This window comes from Delphinapterus leucas, chromosome 5 (assembly GCF_059928025.1).
Source record: "Delphinapterus leucas isolate spDelLeu-1000000601 "Yukka" chromosome 5, BTC_Dleu_Yukka2, whole genome shotgun sequence".
NCBI lineage: Eukaryota > Metazoa > Chordata > Mammalia > Artiodactyla > Monodontidae > Delphinapterus > Delphinapterus leucas.
The window spans coordinates 114,478,949-114,497,738 of NC_143133.1; the positions used below are offsets into that span (position 1 = coordinate 114,478,949).

Below are 18,790 nucleotides of genomic sequence, written 5' to 3' on the forward strand. Positions count from 1 at the left end.
GGACCTACTGTATAGCATGGGGAACTATATTCAATATCTTATAATAACCCATAATGGAAAAGAATCCGAAAAAGAATGGATATAGTTATAGATATATAGAGCTGAATCACTTTGCTGTACATCTGAAACTAACACAACATTGTAAAGTAACTATACTTCAATTTTAAAAAAAGATTTTTAAAAAAAAACCCAGTTGACTTTCCCAGCAGGAGGGGGCAGGCTATAGTAGATACTTGCACAGTAGGTAATAGGGTTTTAAGAATGGAAATACTGGGGTTCAAGGATAGTCAGTCAGGTTGCTGGTTTGACCAGGCATGAAACCAAGCTATGAGCTGATCTGGGCTCGTAGTAAAAGGGGAAATGTCAAATAGTGAAGGACCATTTGCTGGGCTACTGGAATGCCAAGGTCAGATTAGGACAGTAGTAGGATAGAAGATGGGCTGAGCCAGTGAGATCCCTACTCCCATGGCCTCTTCTAGTCTCCCTCACCCGTACCTCACCTCTGAACAATAGGATCAGCCCTGGTGTTTGGGTGATGCCAAGACTCTAGTGAGTAAAGGATAGAGAGAGATGAGATTCAAAGCCAACTGATTGTTAGATCCTTTGCCTTGTGTGAAGCTGATTTATCTTTTAAGAATCAGTACATAAATTTATGGAATGAATTTTTCCTGAGACTTTTCCCCCTGGAATTGAAAATGGATCAATTCCTCCCCTATAGATTTTATTAGTACATAAAATAAGACTAATCTGAGGTTCAAATTATTTAACAGATCCTTACTTTTTCTTTCAGTTTTCTCTAAAATCAATAAATCTATATTAACTGCTATAATTTTCTTAGTAATATCGTGAAAATTATATCAGATAACAATCAATAATAAGCAATGCAGAAATATATCACAGTTATCTCTGTAAAGTGGTCATACATTTTCAGAGAGTTATCTCTCTTGATTTCTGTTTTCCCATCTCATTTCTTGACTTTTTTTTCCTAATGCTTCAAAGTCAGGATAGATAAAGGGGAAGTTTAAGCCACTGTATTTCATCCCCAACTCAGAGTCAATCAGCATGTGTTGTTTAATTTTTATAGTGAAACTTAGATTCTTAAGATGGAAAACTATTCAGTCATTAAAAAATCATCTTTCAGGAGAATATTTCATCAAACAGGGGAATATAAGAGTTGTCAAAGCAGGATAACAAACTGCTTGTACAACATAACCCTTACTTAACTGTGTTAACAGTGTTTGTGTACAAAATAACAAGATTGGAAGACTAGGCATGAGTGTCTTTAACCATGGTTCTCACAACTTGGTACAGTTTTTATTTCTTTTGTTATGCTTTCCTTTGGAAAGCATAAAGATATTTTGTTATATCTTTTAAAATCTCTGCAACGTGCCCATATAAATGTCATGATCAAGTGGTGTTTGTTTGTTTAAATAAATACCTAAAAAAGCTGAACAAGAAAGGGGGCATATTTGAAGGAGTAAAATTTTGCCCTTTGCCTTCAGTTAACTCATAGTATAAGTAGAGAGATCAAACTAAGACTCCTGAAGTGATTAAAAAGATCCTTAAATGCTAAGCTATTTTTTTAGGGTCTCTAAGAATATGAGAAATGTTGTAAAGGATCAAACTAGGATGAGGAGGAGTGGTCAGGAAAGGCTTTCCAAGGAAGACTAACTAAAGCGAGTTTTTGAAGGAGGAAAGCAGCCTTAGAACAGGTAGAGGAAAGGAGGAATCACATTTTAGACCAGGAGAGCAGCAGAAGCAGACGCTTGGTGCTTGGAACAAGATAAATACTCCAAATTCAGAAAACACAGACACAGAAAGGCGTGCAATAAATACTTATTTTTATTACACCAAGTTACGTATAAAAAGCCAGCCATCTTGTCTTCCTAGAAGAGAAAATAAAAACTGTGCTCTTCAATAGGATTCTTGATTCATCTACTTCCTGGTCCTTTGGAATCGTGGTATATACTGAAAAATCAGTGATTCCAAGTGCTTTATAGGAAATTACTTCACCTTCACTCTGTAAGCCATGTCAGTTCTGCCATACATAATGTGACTAAATAAACAAATTGAAGTACACCTTGTAGAAACTCTGTTTTCTCTATGGAAATAGAGACTTTAAAAAGTCTGTGGGCATGCAACCCACTGTATACCTGTACCAGGTAAATGATGTGTACCAGCCTAGAATTCAGTGATTAAAATTCAGTTCTGTCACAACATTATGTTATGGTATAATGACAGGACGTCCTTGGGTAGGTTACTTTAAATATTAGAGTGCCTTTCAATGAGGACAAGAAGAATGCTGATTCTAAATGCTTTGTTCTTTGTTCTGTTGGAGCATATATGTGATTTTGTGTACTGATTTTAGATTTTATATATACAGCCACAATATTTCTAATAACCCAGCTAGGAAAAAAAAAGTCATGTAAATCATGTGATCAGTTTTCTGTGTTCAGAATTTGAAAATGTGTATAAAATACGCCCAAACTGACAAGCTGCACAAAAACTGTCTCATCTCTTTATAGACACTGCTTTTATAGATTGCTAAGGCCTTCATTAACCTGCATGTCACATGCATTCATACTTTATGAATTGCTATAAATCAGCCATTGTTTTACATGTTTCTGGAAAAGAAAACAAAATCTGAGGAGGCTAAACTTGCCAGTTTTCTCCTGTGTTCACACTTCTACTCTCCTGCTGACCTGTTTTCATAAGTGATCATAAAGCTCTGACTTTTTTAAAGCTCCAGTGGGAGAACGGAAGATTTTATCATATCTTCCTTAGTATTTTTACTCTCTACGTGGTATCATAGGCAAACTAAAGGGAATACTGAGCACAGCGGTATATTTTTGTATTTAACCTATTGATAAGAATACTATATGAAATGCTTCTTCATATAAGCTGCAAGATGATTTTCAAGCAACAAGAGACACAACTGCTAAGAATGTGCTTGCTCTATGTTTTTGCTCATTATACGTTGATTGCCATTTTCTTTATTCTTACAGTGTAAAGTACCGGGGAATCACAGTAATAGTTACCATTTTTTGAGCATCTACTATGTGCTTATCTCTTTACAAACAGGATGCCATGTTTTCCTTACCACAATTCTACAGGATAATATTAAAGTAGCTAACATTTACTGAGTGCTTGTTTGTTCACCAGACGTGGTTCTAAATAATTTACATAAACTAATTACTTTAATTCTCAGAATTTCATTATGAGATAAATTCTCTATTATCATCTTTGTCTTATAGGAAAGGGTACTTAGACATAAACAAGTAAAGTTATGAACCTAAGATTTGAACCCAGGAATCTGAGTACAGAACAAACTCACCCATATTATCTTCAATGGAAAGATGAAAAAATCTAAGATTCCCAATGATCAACTTTCCAAAGATCCTATGGAAGTTGAGTGACAGAGTCAGGATCCAAGCTGAGTTTTGTCTGATCTGAACTCCTGCTTTTAACCATCAGGCTGTCCTCCCTCCTTCTTGATTCCTGCTTTTCAAGAATTTCCAGGACATGGTAGAGACAAACTATCAGGCTAGGTAGATTGTGATAAGGCCAAAATAAAGACATAAGCCAAGAACTACGGAAGTACTGAGCAAGCAGTGATTAAATATAACTGTGGGGCTTCCTGGTGGCACAGTGGTTGAGAGTCCACCTGCTGATGCAGGGGACACGGGTTCGTGCCCTGGTCCGGGAAGATCCCACATGCCGCGAGCGGCTGGGCCCGTGAGCCGTGGCCGCTGAGCCTGCGCATCCGGAGCCTGTGCTCCGCAACTGGAGAGGCCACAGCAGTGAGAGGCCCGCGTACCGCAAAAAAAAAAAAAAAAAAAAAAAAAAAATATATATATATATATATATATATATATATATATATATAAAACTGTGGCATCAGAAAAAACATCTCAGAGGAAGTGGCATTTGGACCAGGTTTGGAAGGATGGGCAGGATTTCAGCTGGTTTAGAAGGAACACAAGAGACAATTCAGGCAAAGGGAGTAGCAAACTACATGAAAGAAAATCCTACAGCTCATTTCCTAAGGTGATGAGTTTAATGCTCATTTACATTTTCCTCTTTATTACTTATAATCCCACTCTAAAAATAAATTAAGGCTCTAGAAATCTTCTTGCAGTATTTTACAGTTGTTGCACATACATGAGAAACTTGTTTTACAATTCTAAATAAACTCAAGTCTTTCAACATTACTCTAGTGCTTGCAGAATGTATTTGGGTATCAGGAAGAATGGAGTCTTACTGGCTTTGGTGCTAAGCTATCAATAGATGAAACTCAGGGAAGGCTCAGGCCTTGCTAAGCTAGACACGGCAGACTCTGTAGCCATGCTGTGTCCCTGACAATTGCCTACCTATGCAGAGCTTGCAGACACAAGAACCTGCCTGACGTGTCTTTCTTGGAGCTATCTCAATTTTGACAGCATCAGGTAACTAGCAATACTTTGAAGAGACGTTTTTCGGAACAACAGTTTATCACTACAACCAAAATAATAGACAGTAGTTTTGCATTTCAGGCTCATCAGTCTACAATCTGAGTGAGGAGGCAATATAGCTAAAGAGATGGGAGTGTGAAGGCTACTCTAGAATTTTAACAATGTCTTTGTTACTACCCGGACAGGCAGCCTTGGAAAAATGACACAATGCCTCTGACTCCCTATTTTCTTCTCTGTAAAACAGGAAGGGGATCAGTATCTACCTTATATGGTTCTTGTTAGGATTAAATGAATTAATATACAGAAAGCCTTTAAACTGGTATCTGACATATACCTAACGATTGGTTAGCCTTTGCTATTTTGGATTTAACCTTGGGTAAATCACTTTGTCATACTCACTGAACACTGTTTTGAAAAGGGATCTTGGCACTGAAGTTTTGTGCATGATAATTGCTATCACTTATTGAACTCCTAAGTGCCAGGTATTGAGTCCTACTGGCTTTGGGGCTAAACTAGATGAAACTCAGAGAAGGCTCAGACCATGCTGAGTGGGACACAGCAAAATCTGTAGCTATGCTGTGCCCCTGACAATTGCCTACCTATGCAGAGTTTGCAGACACAAGAATCTTCCCAATGTGTCTTTGCACATTTTATCTCTGATCTTAGAACAGACCAGCTAGGTGCTTCTCACTATTCCTGTTTCACAGGTTAGTCACTTGCCCAAGGGCATAAGGACAGGAGTGGAGAAATATAGGTTTTGAATTCCAAAGGCCATGTTCCTTGTGGCTGATTATTAAAAGTACAGGATTGGAGGGAGGTAGACAATAAAAGGTTATCTAAGACCTGCATCACGTTTTTGTACTGCTGAGATAGAGATTTAATTGAAGGAAGAGAAAGTGAACCAATTAGAGCTTCTTAACAGGTCTGTCGTGTGGGTAGTGTTTTCTGGCGACTCAAGATTTAATGTGTGCTCCCTCTGGAACGTAGGTGTTTTTATTGCTACTGGTCTAAATTCTAGCTTGGCATTCTTCAGGAGGTTGAGATACATGACATCAGTTAATAAGTGAAAAGTATATAAGAGAACAAACGTCTCTTTTTGCTTCACTTCCTATTTGCTAGGAGTGTACCATTTAACTGAATTTCGTTGCAATAAATTATATCTATTCTTCTGTTCCCATTTCTTTCTGAATAATATACCACAGGAACATTTAGTTAAGGGAGGCCTAAATTGATTTTTCCACATGGGTTTAGCTAATTACTTGTTAAATTAGAGGTTTTTTTTTTTAAATGTTCACATCTACCTTGTTTATCTGTCTTTCATCAACGATCAACATGCCCCAACCAGTTTATTTCTCTTTGTGTGTGATTTACCTAATTACTTTCTTTCCTCCATTGTCTAATCACTGAGAGTGCTGGTCACTGGAACAGGTCTACCTTTGCAACATCTGTTGCTACTTGTGGGTAATTGAGGAATCAGGACTGCCTAGCAGCTTTCACTTTTCTTTATTTTCTTTTGCGTTACGTGGGCCTCTCACTGTTGTGGTCTCTCCCGTTGCGGAGCACGGGCTCTGGACGCACAGGCTCAGCGGCCATGGCTCATGGGCCCAGACGCTCCGTGGCATGTGGGATCTTCCCGGACCGGGGCAAGAACCCGCGTCCCCTGCATCGGCAGGCGGACTCTCAACCCCTGCGCCACCAGGGAAGCCCTGCCTAGCAGCTTTGTTCATTAGGAAGCCACCGAGGCTATGAGGGAGCAAGGTCCCCTGATGCTGTTGTCTGTGTGGCTGAAATTTGTCAGTGGGGCTTCTTGTCAAGCAGATGGCATGCAAATGTATCTAAGGCTACCTGGGAACCAAGCCGCGGGGAAGAAACCTAGTAGAGTGGAACGTGGGATTAAAGAAAAGTCCCTTCCCACGTCCACTGTACAGAGCAGTCTTTTCCCAAATGCTTCTTACTTGAGCTTTGACCTTTCACAGTTGGCAATGGTGGTGCTCTCCCCATTTTACAACAGCAGAAACTGACTGTCAGATGGGTTGAGTGACTTGCCCGCGCTCATGTTTCTGGTATAGCAAAGCCCAGAACTGTTCAGGTGCTCTGCCCCTCACTCCTCCATTCCCTCTACTTGACCATGGCAAGGACATGGCTCTTGGCTGTCATCTACAGGGGTAAGGTGGCAGAAGCCAGTCTGAACACAAGAGGTATTCCCAGGTCAAAACTTGTTCAGATTCAGAATATCAGTTTTATCCTAATACTCACGAAACTTAAACACCCTCTTGCTCTAAGCAGTTTCAAAGTCTATGGGCTTTAAAGAATATTTACGGGTCTTTGTCTCCAAAATTTGTAACTCTCGCCTTCACTTTTCTTGGTTTTTTTTTCTTTTTTTTTCTTGAAGTGTAATTGATTTACAATTTTGTGTTAGGTTCAGGTGTACAGCAAAGTGATTCAGTTTAATATATATATGTATGTATATATGGAAAAGAATCTGAAATATATATATATGTACTCTTTTTTCAGAGTCTTTTCCATTATAGGTTATTACAAGATATTGAGTATAGTTCTCTGTGCTGTACATTAGATCCTTGTTGGTTATCTATTCTATATATAGTGGTATTTATCTGTTAATCCCAAACTCCTAATTTATCCTTCCCCACTCCTTTCTGCTTTGGTAACCATACGTTTGTTTTCTATGTCTGTGAGTCTGTTTTTGTTTTGTAAATAAGTTTGTTTCTATCATTTTTTTAGATTCCCCATATAAGCAATATCATATGATACTTGTCTTTTTCTGTCTTACCGCTTAGTATGATAATCTCCCTCCTCCCTTTTTCAACTGGCTAGTAAATATCTCCACTTGCTTGTCTAGGAGGTCTTTTTTTTTTTTTTTTTTTTTAAGGATAGCAAACATTTATTGTATATTTATTATGTTCCAGGCTCTTAAATAAGTACCTTACCTATTTTATCTCATCTCATCCTCACAGTAACTCTGATTAGGCACTGATTATTATCTACATTTTGGAAACTGAATTATGGAGAGGCTGAGGAGTTGAGATTTGAATCCCACAGGCTCACTCTAGAGCCCATTCTCTTCGACACTGTGGACTGTGCGACATCCGAGAATGAAAGAAGAAAAATGCACTTTTGGCTATTTCAGACCCCAAAGGTTATTTTGTTGTTAAGGGGGAAGAAATATCCTGGACTTAAAAGTAAATCAAGGAAGATTCACGAGAAGGGAACACACCTTTAAGACCAAGGCTTTTAAGTGGAATTCTCCCTCATTTTTATATTTCTCATTGTATCTTTAATTCTGTGTCTGAGAGGTAAACAAACCCTCAGATCTTAGGATCAGGTCCTTGGAGCGCTCGCTTCATCTGGAATGTTGATCCTTGCCCTCCTCTGAACTCCATAGTGTCATTTGCTCAAGACACTTGACTTCCTAGGAGGGGTTTTAAACTCAAGGTAGTTAAAACCTGATTTCTTGTTTCCCATTTCCTGTCCCTCCCAAACATTTTATTTCTCCAATGACATACATCTCCTTAAAATACATCACCATCCATTCTGTTATGCAAATCCTCAAACTCTTAACTCTTTCTTCATTCTTCTTTTTCCCTAACCTCATGTCAAATCCATCTTCAAGTCCTATACTTTCTATGTACAAAGTGTATTCTGAATTTGATCACCTCTATCCGTTGCCACCGATATCGTTCAGTTCTCAGCCGCTGTCGGCTCTCACCTGAGCCGGTTAAGGGAGTCCTCCTAGGTCTGCTTGCATCTGCCTCTTACCCCTTCACACCCCCTTCCTGATGGCAGAGCCAGAATAAATAATTTAAAAATATAATTGGGATTTCTTTACTTCCCTAGTTAAAATCCTTCCATGGCTTCCATTTCACTTAGAATAAAATCGACAGAGGTATACAAATATCATATGATATCACACATGTGTGGAATCTAAGTTTTTTTTAATGATATAAATGAACTGATTTACAAAACAGAAACAGATTCAGATTTTGAAAACACACTTATGGTTACCAAAGGGGGAGGTAGGGGGAGGAATAAATTAGGAGCTTGGGCTTAACATGCACACACTACTATATATAAAATAAACAAGAACCTACTGTCTAGCACAGGGCACTCTACTCAACAGTCTATAATAACCTCTATGGGAAAAGAATCTGAAAAAGAATGAATATATATGTATGTATAACTGAATCACTGTGCTGTACACCTGAAACTAACACAGCACTGTCAATCAACTAGACTCCAATAAAATTTGAAAAAGGAATAAAATTGAAATATCTTACCACACTCTACAAGGATCTTGGGCAGCAGGCCCTTCTCACCTTACCTGTTCTGATCTTCCAGCTCACTCTGCAGCCTTACCCTCAACCTCATTCGTCTTCTTTTTTGCTTCTCAAACAAGCCAAACATTTGGGTCTTAAGGGCATTTGTTCTCCGCCCCCCGCCCCCCGTCCCCACCCCTCAGCTGGCCCCTTGGTAAGTTTTAGATCACAACTCAGGTGTCACCTCGTCAGAGAAGCTTTTCCTGATTCTTGCTTCTCCCAACACTCTCAATTTAATCACCCTGTTTAAAATGCTCACTAAATTATTACTTTTTTTAACTTTATGTCTTGCTAGACTGTAAGCTCCATAAAATAGAGAACTTGCTTTCCTATTCACTGCTGTGAAACTGTCACCTAGAATCATGCTGGGCACATTTAGACATTCAGTAAATATCCACGAACTGAACGCAGGCATGAATGCCATTGCTTTTTGACTCACATTTCTTCATAAAATAAATTTATAGGTTTAGAAATGCCCTTGAAATGTTTTGGAATTGTCGCTAACACAATTGTTGGTAAAAAGCAATTCATTTTAGTATTCTCAGCGAAGACAATTATTTAACTGTTGATATTTTGTTGTTAGCAAATTATATCAGGAAGGGCAGAGCCTGACTGCCCTTGGGGTTCATCTAGAGAGAACTGACAGGAAGAATCAGTCATGGGCCAAGCTGAACAAGTGGGTTCTGTAACTAGACTAGATCGCTGACAATTGCTTATCTGTGTAGAACTTTATGCCCCAAATTCTTCACAAAGTAACTTCAAGATTCCTGTACTATGATAGCATCAGGAAGCAAGCTATCTTCCTATAGAGATGCTGTTAAGAACATATATACACAAATAATAAGAAGCATAACAGAACTAAAATAGGAGAAATGGACTGAGGTCCAGAGATTTGAGCCTAGATTTCAGCCCACCACGTGTAACCCTGAGAGAAGGCAGTACAAGGGCAGTGTTTGAGAGCATGGGCTGGGCTGCCATATGAGAGCATTTGAATCCTCATCCTGCTACTGGCTACCTGTGTGATTCTGAACAATTTCATGTTGACTGGGTTGTTTTGCAGCTTCAGTAAGGTAGTGTACTTGAAGCACTAAGAATGGTGCTAGGTGTATAAATGATTGCTTAATGATATTTTAAAACTACTGTTCTGGGTTAATCCCTTACCCTCTCTGAAAATCTGATTCCTTGTCTGTAAGTTGTAGATAATAGTTCTTATTTCACAGAGTGTTTGAGCTAACATACATGAAAGGGAGAAGTACATTATTAATACATCATTAGGAAATTAACAAATCTTTTTTCCCCACATATATTCACAAGCACTCAGTGAGAATAACTGTAATTATCATCCTCATTTCCGGAGGAGGATACCGAGATTCCAGGACAGATCCAAAGTTACCTGGTCAGGACTGGAACCTACGACCCTGAGCCTTTGGCTGTTTGGTGCACAGAGCAAGAAAGAACTGCCAGGGAGACCTTCAAGCAGAAGGTGTCTCATATTCTTATCTTACCTAGTCTCCCACATGTCTTGGAATTGCTGCCAAGGTGGTTCTTCTCTAGTTTAGTTTGGGTAGTGTAAAGAACTGCTCCTTTGTTCTGACACTTCCTGTGTAGCTAGGGCTCTGAAGCATTCTACATTCAGCTCACAGGTGCTCTGCTGAGCTTGAGGCTCTCCTTGGAGATCCCCAATATTCTGAGAAGTGTGCTCTTTGTTTCCTTCAAACTTGGTTTCTCTTAGAATCGCGCTCTCCCACTCTCAAGCTGCGCTGTTTCCACATGGGGTTGAACTTGTGGATTTTGCTCTGAATAATTAGACCCCTTCTGCCCTCAAGCTAGTCCACGTTTGATTTCTCACCCACAGACTCACTGTCTTTCTCCTCTTGTGTCATGTCTCCTGGTTCACTAGTCATTTCTAGCTTTAGCTTATCTATACCAACCTTGTTTTATTTCCTGTGAGTCAACTGTCTTATGTGGGAGAGTTGACACCCTTAAAGCTCCGTATTCAACATGAATATTGAGGTTTTCTTTTGTCTACAAAAAACTCACACGTATGATTGACTCAAGGGACTCAGGAGAAATAGGGAGTGATAACTTGCCCCTCCACAAAGGATGTTCTAGATAGAGACAATGAAATGAGAGGCTAGTCATCCCTCCAGAACCACCTATTCCTCTCATGCTTCCCTTCCCCCTCTTGTTTCCTAATCTATCCATGTATGGCTTTGATTTAATACTTTAAATCTACTTGTAAAATATTTGACACTAGAGGGGTGGGAATTTCATAAAAGACTATTAATTCCACATATAACTACCAAATCCAATACATTTATGGGAAAAAATAACTGAAATTTTAAAAATTACCTTAATTTAAATACCACCTTCTAAAACTTAGCCCTTCGGTGCAATATATACAGTACAATTTTTCTGAAACATTTTGCTTCAGGAAAGCGTGTCTGAAAGTTGCCTCATGCAGGATTTGGTGAAACCCAGACCATGAGTCAGTGTTTTGTGTGTGAAATCATCCAGGTTAAACAACTGCCTTCCAGAGCGCTTCCTACTTCCTGCCCAAACAAATGGACCTCAGATTCCCTCAGGAGACCGTCAACCCCTGAAGGTAATGTTCTAAGGTCCCAATTTCCTTTTTTCTGCCTCAGACTCCCAAATACCTTCTGGACATCATTTTGTGTCCTCAGTTAGAGTTCATCAACTTTGAGCACACTTCTCTTAGCCATCCACACTTGGTGACTCAGGCTCTGACTTTCCTGCCACCACTCCTGTAATTAACTGTCTCCACCAGCCACGCTAGCCTCATCTTGTGGTTCAGAGGTAAGTCAAGGAAGCATCCCCTCCCCACTAACCACGTGCCCGGCTGGGTCCACTGATGGGCTTTATGCTTGTCCTGAACGGGAACCCTATTGGCTTTTATGTCAAACTGGCAGTTCTGGAAAAATATTGTCATCTTGGTCCCTGGTCGGGTATAAGATTTAAGGTTGTTGCCTGTGTTTCTTCCTCTTCTGCAACCCTAGTTCTAACACTACAGATTTCCATTCACTGACTCACAACATTTCTTTTAGTATTCAGAGGGACCAGCTTCCATTCTTTTTTTTTTTTAACTTTTAATTTATTTTATTTGTATTTCAGAGCTTAAATACACAGATAACTACTTAGCTTACTTTTGGATACATTTAGTGTTAGTTATCAATAATATACCTGAGAGGAAATTCCTGTGACTGAAGGATATTGAAAACAAGAGAGGGTAGGTGGGAAGGCAACACAGGAGACCCACATCTTGGAAGACCCTTTATTTAAGTGGTAATTGAAATTGTGTGAGAAGTTAGGTTACTGCTTTAATAAGAAATAGAGAAGAATGAAGGGTTGAGAACAGCTTCCATTCTTGGAATAACATTTTCATCTTTTCTTAAGCAGCATACGTGTTCTTGCTCAAAAGAGCGGCAGAAAGCTGCATGCACGCGTTTCTGAAGTGGAACGTGGATTTGGAGCATACGCATAGAGAGCCAAGTCTGAACAAACTATTAGGCGATGATGCCAGGCCAGTTTGGGGTTTACATCATATAGCGTGGGAGGTCAAAACCGGGAGAGACACGAGCACAGGCTTGTTTTTAATTCAGCTACTTGAGAATGGAGTCTCAGCCATCTAGGTAGTATTCATGAAAACAGGACAAAATAGAATTTTCTGAGGATTGAAATGAGAGAAGCTGGGGGGACGGGCTGGAGAATGGGAGTCTTCTGATACAGACAACAGTGTTTTGAACCAAATTTGCTCTTTTCATATGCAAATACGCTGTCTTCTGTACAGCTGGGATCTTCGCTGCTTCAGAGCACGATCAAAGAGCATTTCCCGAGAGCACCATTGTTCCAGGCAGAGGCTCCTCTTCTCTGTCTCTATAGATTGTTCAGTGATACTTATATTGAGAACCAGTACTGAGTGGTTAGTTTATTTTAGTGTAAGGTTCCCAACTGTAGAAGTGAATTTCATCTTCTTGGCTATTTGTTGTTAAGACCAACATTTTTTTTTTTTTAAACACACACAGATACACATAAAATATGGTGGCATATTTTTATGTTGTTTTGTTATGGGGGAAAGAAGTAACACATTTTATTTCCGGACCTATTTCTCAACAATCTGAATCTGGCTTTTTACATCAAGGAAATTAGTTTAATTTATAAGGGAGTCAGTTGTAACAAAATTTAGCAGTGGTGCTCAAATCTCAGTGTAGCAAGAATTCTGAAGCAACATTTCTATAACACAATCTCTTCAATTCCCTCATGCCAATTATTACGTATATTCCTCAATAACTCTGTCATCTGCTTTCTCCCTATGGCATTAGTCTCATCCTTTCCTCAAGTTTTATTTGGATTCTATTTTCAGAGTGTTGAGAGTCTTAAAATTCTCCTTACAAAGCTAAATCACCAATGAACATGCAGCGGACCAGACGGAGCAGAATGATGTTACTGACAAAAAAATTAACTGGGTTACTGAGCTATTGGTAATAAATAAATCAATCGTCTTCATGATCTACAAATCTGACCGATTAGTCAAAAATATGGATATGGAACTAATGGAATGATGAGGCAGCGCTAGGCACGTTATTGTTCTGAATTTGAGCTAACACAAGCAAAGGTTAAGCCTAATGCCCCCTGATGCATAATAAGTATGCAATAAATTGTGCTTCCTACCCCTCACCCCCATCTTCTCTGCATGCTTCCTTTATTATCTTAATTGAGAATAACCTTAAAATTTGTGTTATATTAGCATTTTTTTTCTTTTTTTGGTTGCACCGCATAGCTTGCGGGATCTTAGTTCCCCGACCAGGGTTCGAACCCATGCCCTGTGCACTGGAAGTGCAGAGTCCTAACCACTGGACTGCCAGGGAATTCCCTATATTAGCATTTTATTGTTGTACTAAAGGGGCAAAAACCCTAGGATTCTTTCAGTATATCTAAGGAATTCCTTCATTAGGATGGCTTTATTTATTCATTTATTTATTTATTTAGCCGTGTGTGTGTGTGTGTGTGTGTGTGTGTGTGTGTGTGTATTGATTCCCTGGATTGATTTCTTATCTTTCAACCTTAAACACTGAGTTGCTTTTTGCCCTCTAACTTTCTAGAAACCTAAAATTAATACTGTTTGTTCAAGTTATGTGGGTATACTTATCCTCCTTGAAAAGATTCCAACTTTGTATTTAGAACATTAATGTTTTGAACTCAGTGTCTTAAAAGACAAAAGAAAACAAAACAAACAAAAAATGAAAGAAAAAAGAAAAGAAAGAAAAATAAGTCCACATTTTCTGGTCACATTTTTCACAACAACTCTTCTATCTACAGTTCTTTAATTTTCCCAACAAATATTGCTTATGTTGGCAGCTCTGCATGGTTCACGTACTCTTTAGGGAAATATGTGTAAATTAAAATTTCCCACACAACAGTTAAGGGGAAAATAGCACATTTTTGTTTTACTTCTATGAAGACTGAAAAAATGGTTACTTAACTGGATGGAGAAGCTGTAGCTTGTTTAGAGAGATGTATTCCTGACCCCAGTAGTCCCAAGTCTTATAAATAAATATACAAGTGATGATTTTGATAACCTCATCTTTCCGAGTGATGAGATAAACATGTTAGTGAGGACATTTGAGATAGTAGAGAGCACATAGCAAAGACATTTGAGAAAACAGAAGAGGACACAAATGAGGACAGTAATACCAAATGAGAAAGTTACAGAAAGTAGGCTCTATCAGTTGAAAGTAAGCTAAAATGAACAGGGAGGGCAAGATGCGGTGCTAAGCTCAATGAATCAGAGACTCAAAGATTCTACAGAGAATACAGAATGCACATGGAAGAATATTATTAATGGGCATAAGTCAGCTCAACATGATATAGAGCCACATTTTTCTAAGAAGTAGCCTTAAGAACATATTCAAAAGTGAATAGCGTGTTCCTGATGACTTATGAAATGCTCCTTGTGTGGATATTAGTATGAGTCCAGGGCACTCTACACTCTGCCACTTTACTGTAGAAAATGGAATTATCATGGAACGCGGTGCCCCGGGAACGAGGCAGTGTTGTCTTCTGAATCCACTCAGTAGATCTGAATTGTAGAGGTTCACATCCTAGGCTTCAGAAAATTGCTGTCTTAGAATTCCTGAGAGGAAGGAAGAATAAAGAACAGAAAGGCGGAAGAAACTAAAGGTAGGAAAGCGTATTGTACTGGCAATTAGCGGGGCTATTAGGCTTTTAAAATGTAACATATATTTACATTGTATTTACTTTTTTATTTATATATCTGTTAATGTATGATGTCAATTCATTTAGTCTAGATGTAATCACTGATCTAGAATGGTAGCTGTGAAACCATGCAAAGGAATCCAGTAATTTATTGGACTGGGAACTTAACCCAAATTGGCATACCAGTTGATAAGTGGCATCTACTTTTCTGGAGTACAAGGAGCAAGGATATATATGTCACATTTTTGAGAAACCTAACCAAACATTAAGAATTTGAGAAGTAAATAGAAAGCTGCATTCTAGGCAGCAAGAGGCTTACCCACGGCCTTAGGGAAATGGCTGATTCTCTTAGGGATGGTAAAATAAGAATAGTGCTATTGGGGGAGCCTGGAGCTAGATGGTTATTTCCCTAAATCCCTGTTTGGATAAGGCCGCTTTCCTGTTCAAGATGCCCCCTATTCTCTGTACCCTGGCCCTTTTTGCCCTTGAGGGGCATGGATTTACCTCTTCTGTTTTCCCTATGAAGAGTCTGGGGTGGGGGAAGAAGGGGGAAAGAAATGAACTTTCATCAGGGGAGGTTTGTTGCCATCAGGCTATATTGGGTTTGAGTTGTAACATTTTTTTTTTAAATTTCAAGAAAAAGAAGCTTTATAAGCATTCACAGCCTTCTTCTTTTTGATGAAGGAATGTACAGAACAGAGGAGCAAGTCTTCCCATTACCCCTTGGGACATCTCAGTTGTTAAGACAATGACTCTTTGTGGACCAACTTTCTCTAAGTATTTTTTATTTATTTTTTTGGCCATGTGGCATGTGGGATCTTAGTTCCCCGACCAGGGATCGAACCCTTGCCCCCTGCAGTGGAAGCGCAGAGTCCTAACCACTGGACCACCAGGGAAGTCCCTCTCTAAGTAAAGGAACATTAACCTCCCAGATAAATCCCTGCATAGAGGGTGAGTTTACCATTTACATGTAGTACATCTGAGGACAGACAGAAAATAAATAAAGCTTTCTGCTATTTTTGGCTTCTCATTTGGAAGTGCCTAGTCAGAGGTGAAATTAACAAGTATAAATGTGTACATCTGGTTTCACGGAAAGCAATATATTAATGATAACTATGATTTCTGAAATTAACAAATAATCCAGTAAGGGGTTTAAAATGTTTTTATATTGAAAACAAGAAGGTACCAAGAAATCACAGGCATATATTTAATAAAATACTTTTATTAAAAAAGAATAAGGTTACATAAAATCAGGACCAACCTGGATACCTTGATCATTTTATTACTATAAGAATATTGAATAGATAAAATCCATTTTTGTGCCAATGTATAATTATATTCATATCAATCTTAATATATAATAAAAGGACCTATTATGTGCCTAGCATTCAACATATATTACTTCATATAATCTTTATAGCAAATCTATGAAATCTGTCCTTTGACTTCCACTTTACAGATAAGACAATAGAGACTGAAAGAGATAAGAGTAATGTATCCAAAGTCACATAATTCCTTAGGCTAGATCCTGGTTTCAAATATAATTTTATCCCGAGTTGAAAAACAAACAAGCAAACATTTCTTTTTTCTCTGTTTGCTCTCTGGTTTCTCCTTTAAGCCTAACTTTCCTCTGGCTAATTTAAGAGCAGAATTGTAGAGATATGGGAATTCATGTCAAAGTCTCCCTCCACCCGCCCCCGCTTGTGGCCATTGCTTTTTCTAGAGGATTGAGGATAAACTTTGTTCGATGCTACTAACACTGAATGGCAAGAAGAGAGATGAGATAGAGTGGGGCAAGAAAAATGACCTGACTTCACAGAAGAAAGAGTTCTTAAGGGGAAAGAGACAGATGCTTGGAGTCAGCCTTGAACTCACACTACACCAGTGGCTCAGGCCACTGCCCCCGTGAAAGCCTGTGGCAGGCACCTCTGCTTATTTGAACGCTCCATAGCCAGGGCAGGTCTTAGAATAACTAGGATTTGGCTGGTGCTGCTGAATGCAAAGCCACCTGAACTGACAGTTGTGTTCAAATTGATTATTGCTGGGGCTGAGCTCTCCGGTAGAAGAGTCTGGAGACATTTTTAGGCTTCCAGCCACTGTTGGCTAGAAGGATGGAACAGCTGTATGGACTCAAAAGACTTGACGTGCTTTAGAAATGATGGCTGAATGAAACAAAAACAGATCTTTTATAAAAATGGTACTTTGGGGTGGGCAGAATATTAATTCAACAAGAACCCAGAAACCCCCACCCTTTAGCTTCCGGATTCTCAGATATTAGAGGAATTATAGGAGCAACAGATGATCTGCACTTCTCCCTAAGAATCCAAGTAGTAGCTTTAAGCATCTAGATCAGAGGTTGGCATCTTCTGGTCCTTAGGCCAAATTTTGTCACAGATATATCAATTTAACTTATACAGTGACTGGGATTTCAAGCTTTGGACAAATCCTCAAATCAAGCCACGTGGGCTTTTATTTCTTCAGGCCATGAATTTGAATGGAGGGCCCCTCTTTTGGTACAGCATAGGTTTCCAGTTTGCTCAGTGCCTAGCCCTCTCCTGAGATATTGAAGCTCTGTTTGTTTTTATCATTACACTCTATTGAGGATTCCCTTCCAGCAGAGAGCTGTCTGGATCCTGTACAAATCTCAGCTGGGAATGCCTGTGAGCATCTCATTCACCAGCACTGACGATGGAAAGTGCATTCTCACGTGGCCAGTTACTATAGCAAAGGTGACAGGAAAAACAGTCACTCGTAGCTCTTTTGTTTTTTTCTAAAGAAAAGTTTCAAACTGTAGTTTTTAAAAAAATTATTCATTACTTTTACATTGTGATTTTTTCCCCTTTTTATTAAAAAATAAACAATTCAGTGGACACAAGCACATTTGAATCCCAACCTATCAACATCTTGTATATTTAAACTCTCTTGGGCTCTGAGAATGCTTTTAAACAGCTCAGTCAAAAACAAAGCCAATAAAAAGGCAGAAATAAAAGTTAAAAATCTACTGGTGAGTGAATGATGGCAGAGAGGTATTTACTTGTTACTGCCCATTTGATTCAAGAATTCTCGAATAAAACAAAACAACCAAAGCAAAACCCTGAAGTATTCTTTTAGTCCTGTGAGTTGAAGACCATTTATGCAGGTCACTCCCTCGTAGAGTAGAATTTTGTGTGGGTAATGGGTAGTGCTAAGTATGGCTGGAAAATTGATATGACATTTCTTTTTGATTTCTGAAAACAGATTTTTCAGGCTTCTTTAGTGGTTACTAAAAAGTTCCTATGCAGGTTATACTTTACAGTGACCCAATCTCTGTGAAGCAATTCAATCACTCATCATTTATCACCCCTCCAGCGGGACAGTTTCAGTATGTATAGGTCCATAGTGTGTATGGTTTTCACTTTACTAAATGCAATGACTCATGTACTGGTTTGATATTTACAAAGAAATATTGGACCTAATGATAGTTTTTAAGGAGCTGTCTGAATATGGCTGAAGCAATAAAAACCATTGTACAGAAGAAAAAAACACTAACTATTAGTAAATGTAGGTATTGATATTGGTAAATATTAGTAAGCTTTATTTTGCATAGAAAAGTCCATTCATAAAAAGGGACCTAATTTCTTCCTTGCCTCCATCCTGAGAAATAGACAGATGAGGAAACTGAGCAACTAAGAGTTTGTGACTTAAAGGCACATAAGTAGAAAATGAGGAACCTGGGACTACAGCTCAGGAAGTCTGACTGATGTCAGGGTCTTTTCCTAACATCTTGCCACA

The 18,790-nt window shown here is 38.8% G+C and overlaps 1 protein-coding gene across 7 annotated transcripts in view; it reads left to right on the forward strand.

The window, feature by feature from the left end:
* INPP4B (inositol polyphosphate-4-phosphatase type II B) overlaps window positions 1-18,790 on the forward strand; it is a 701,292-nt gene that overhangs the window by 352,509 nt on the left and 329,993 nt on the right. The window contains exon 2 of one of the 7 annotated variants that reach the window (XM_089911309.1): window positions 7,427-11,390. The exons of the other annotated variants lie outside the window; for them this stretch is intronic. Within the exon in view, the coding sequence (XP_089767435.1) occupies window positions 11,270-11,390 (121 nt within the window). The 5' untranslated portion in view covers window positions 7,427-11,269. The remainder of the gene's footprint in view (window positions 1-7,426; window positions 11,391-18,790) is intronic. 7 annotated transcript variants of the gene reach the window in all.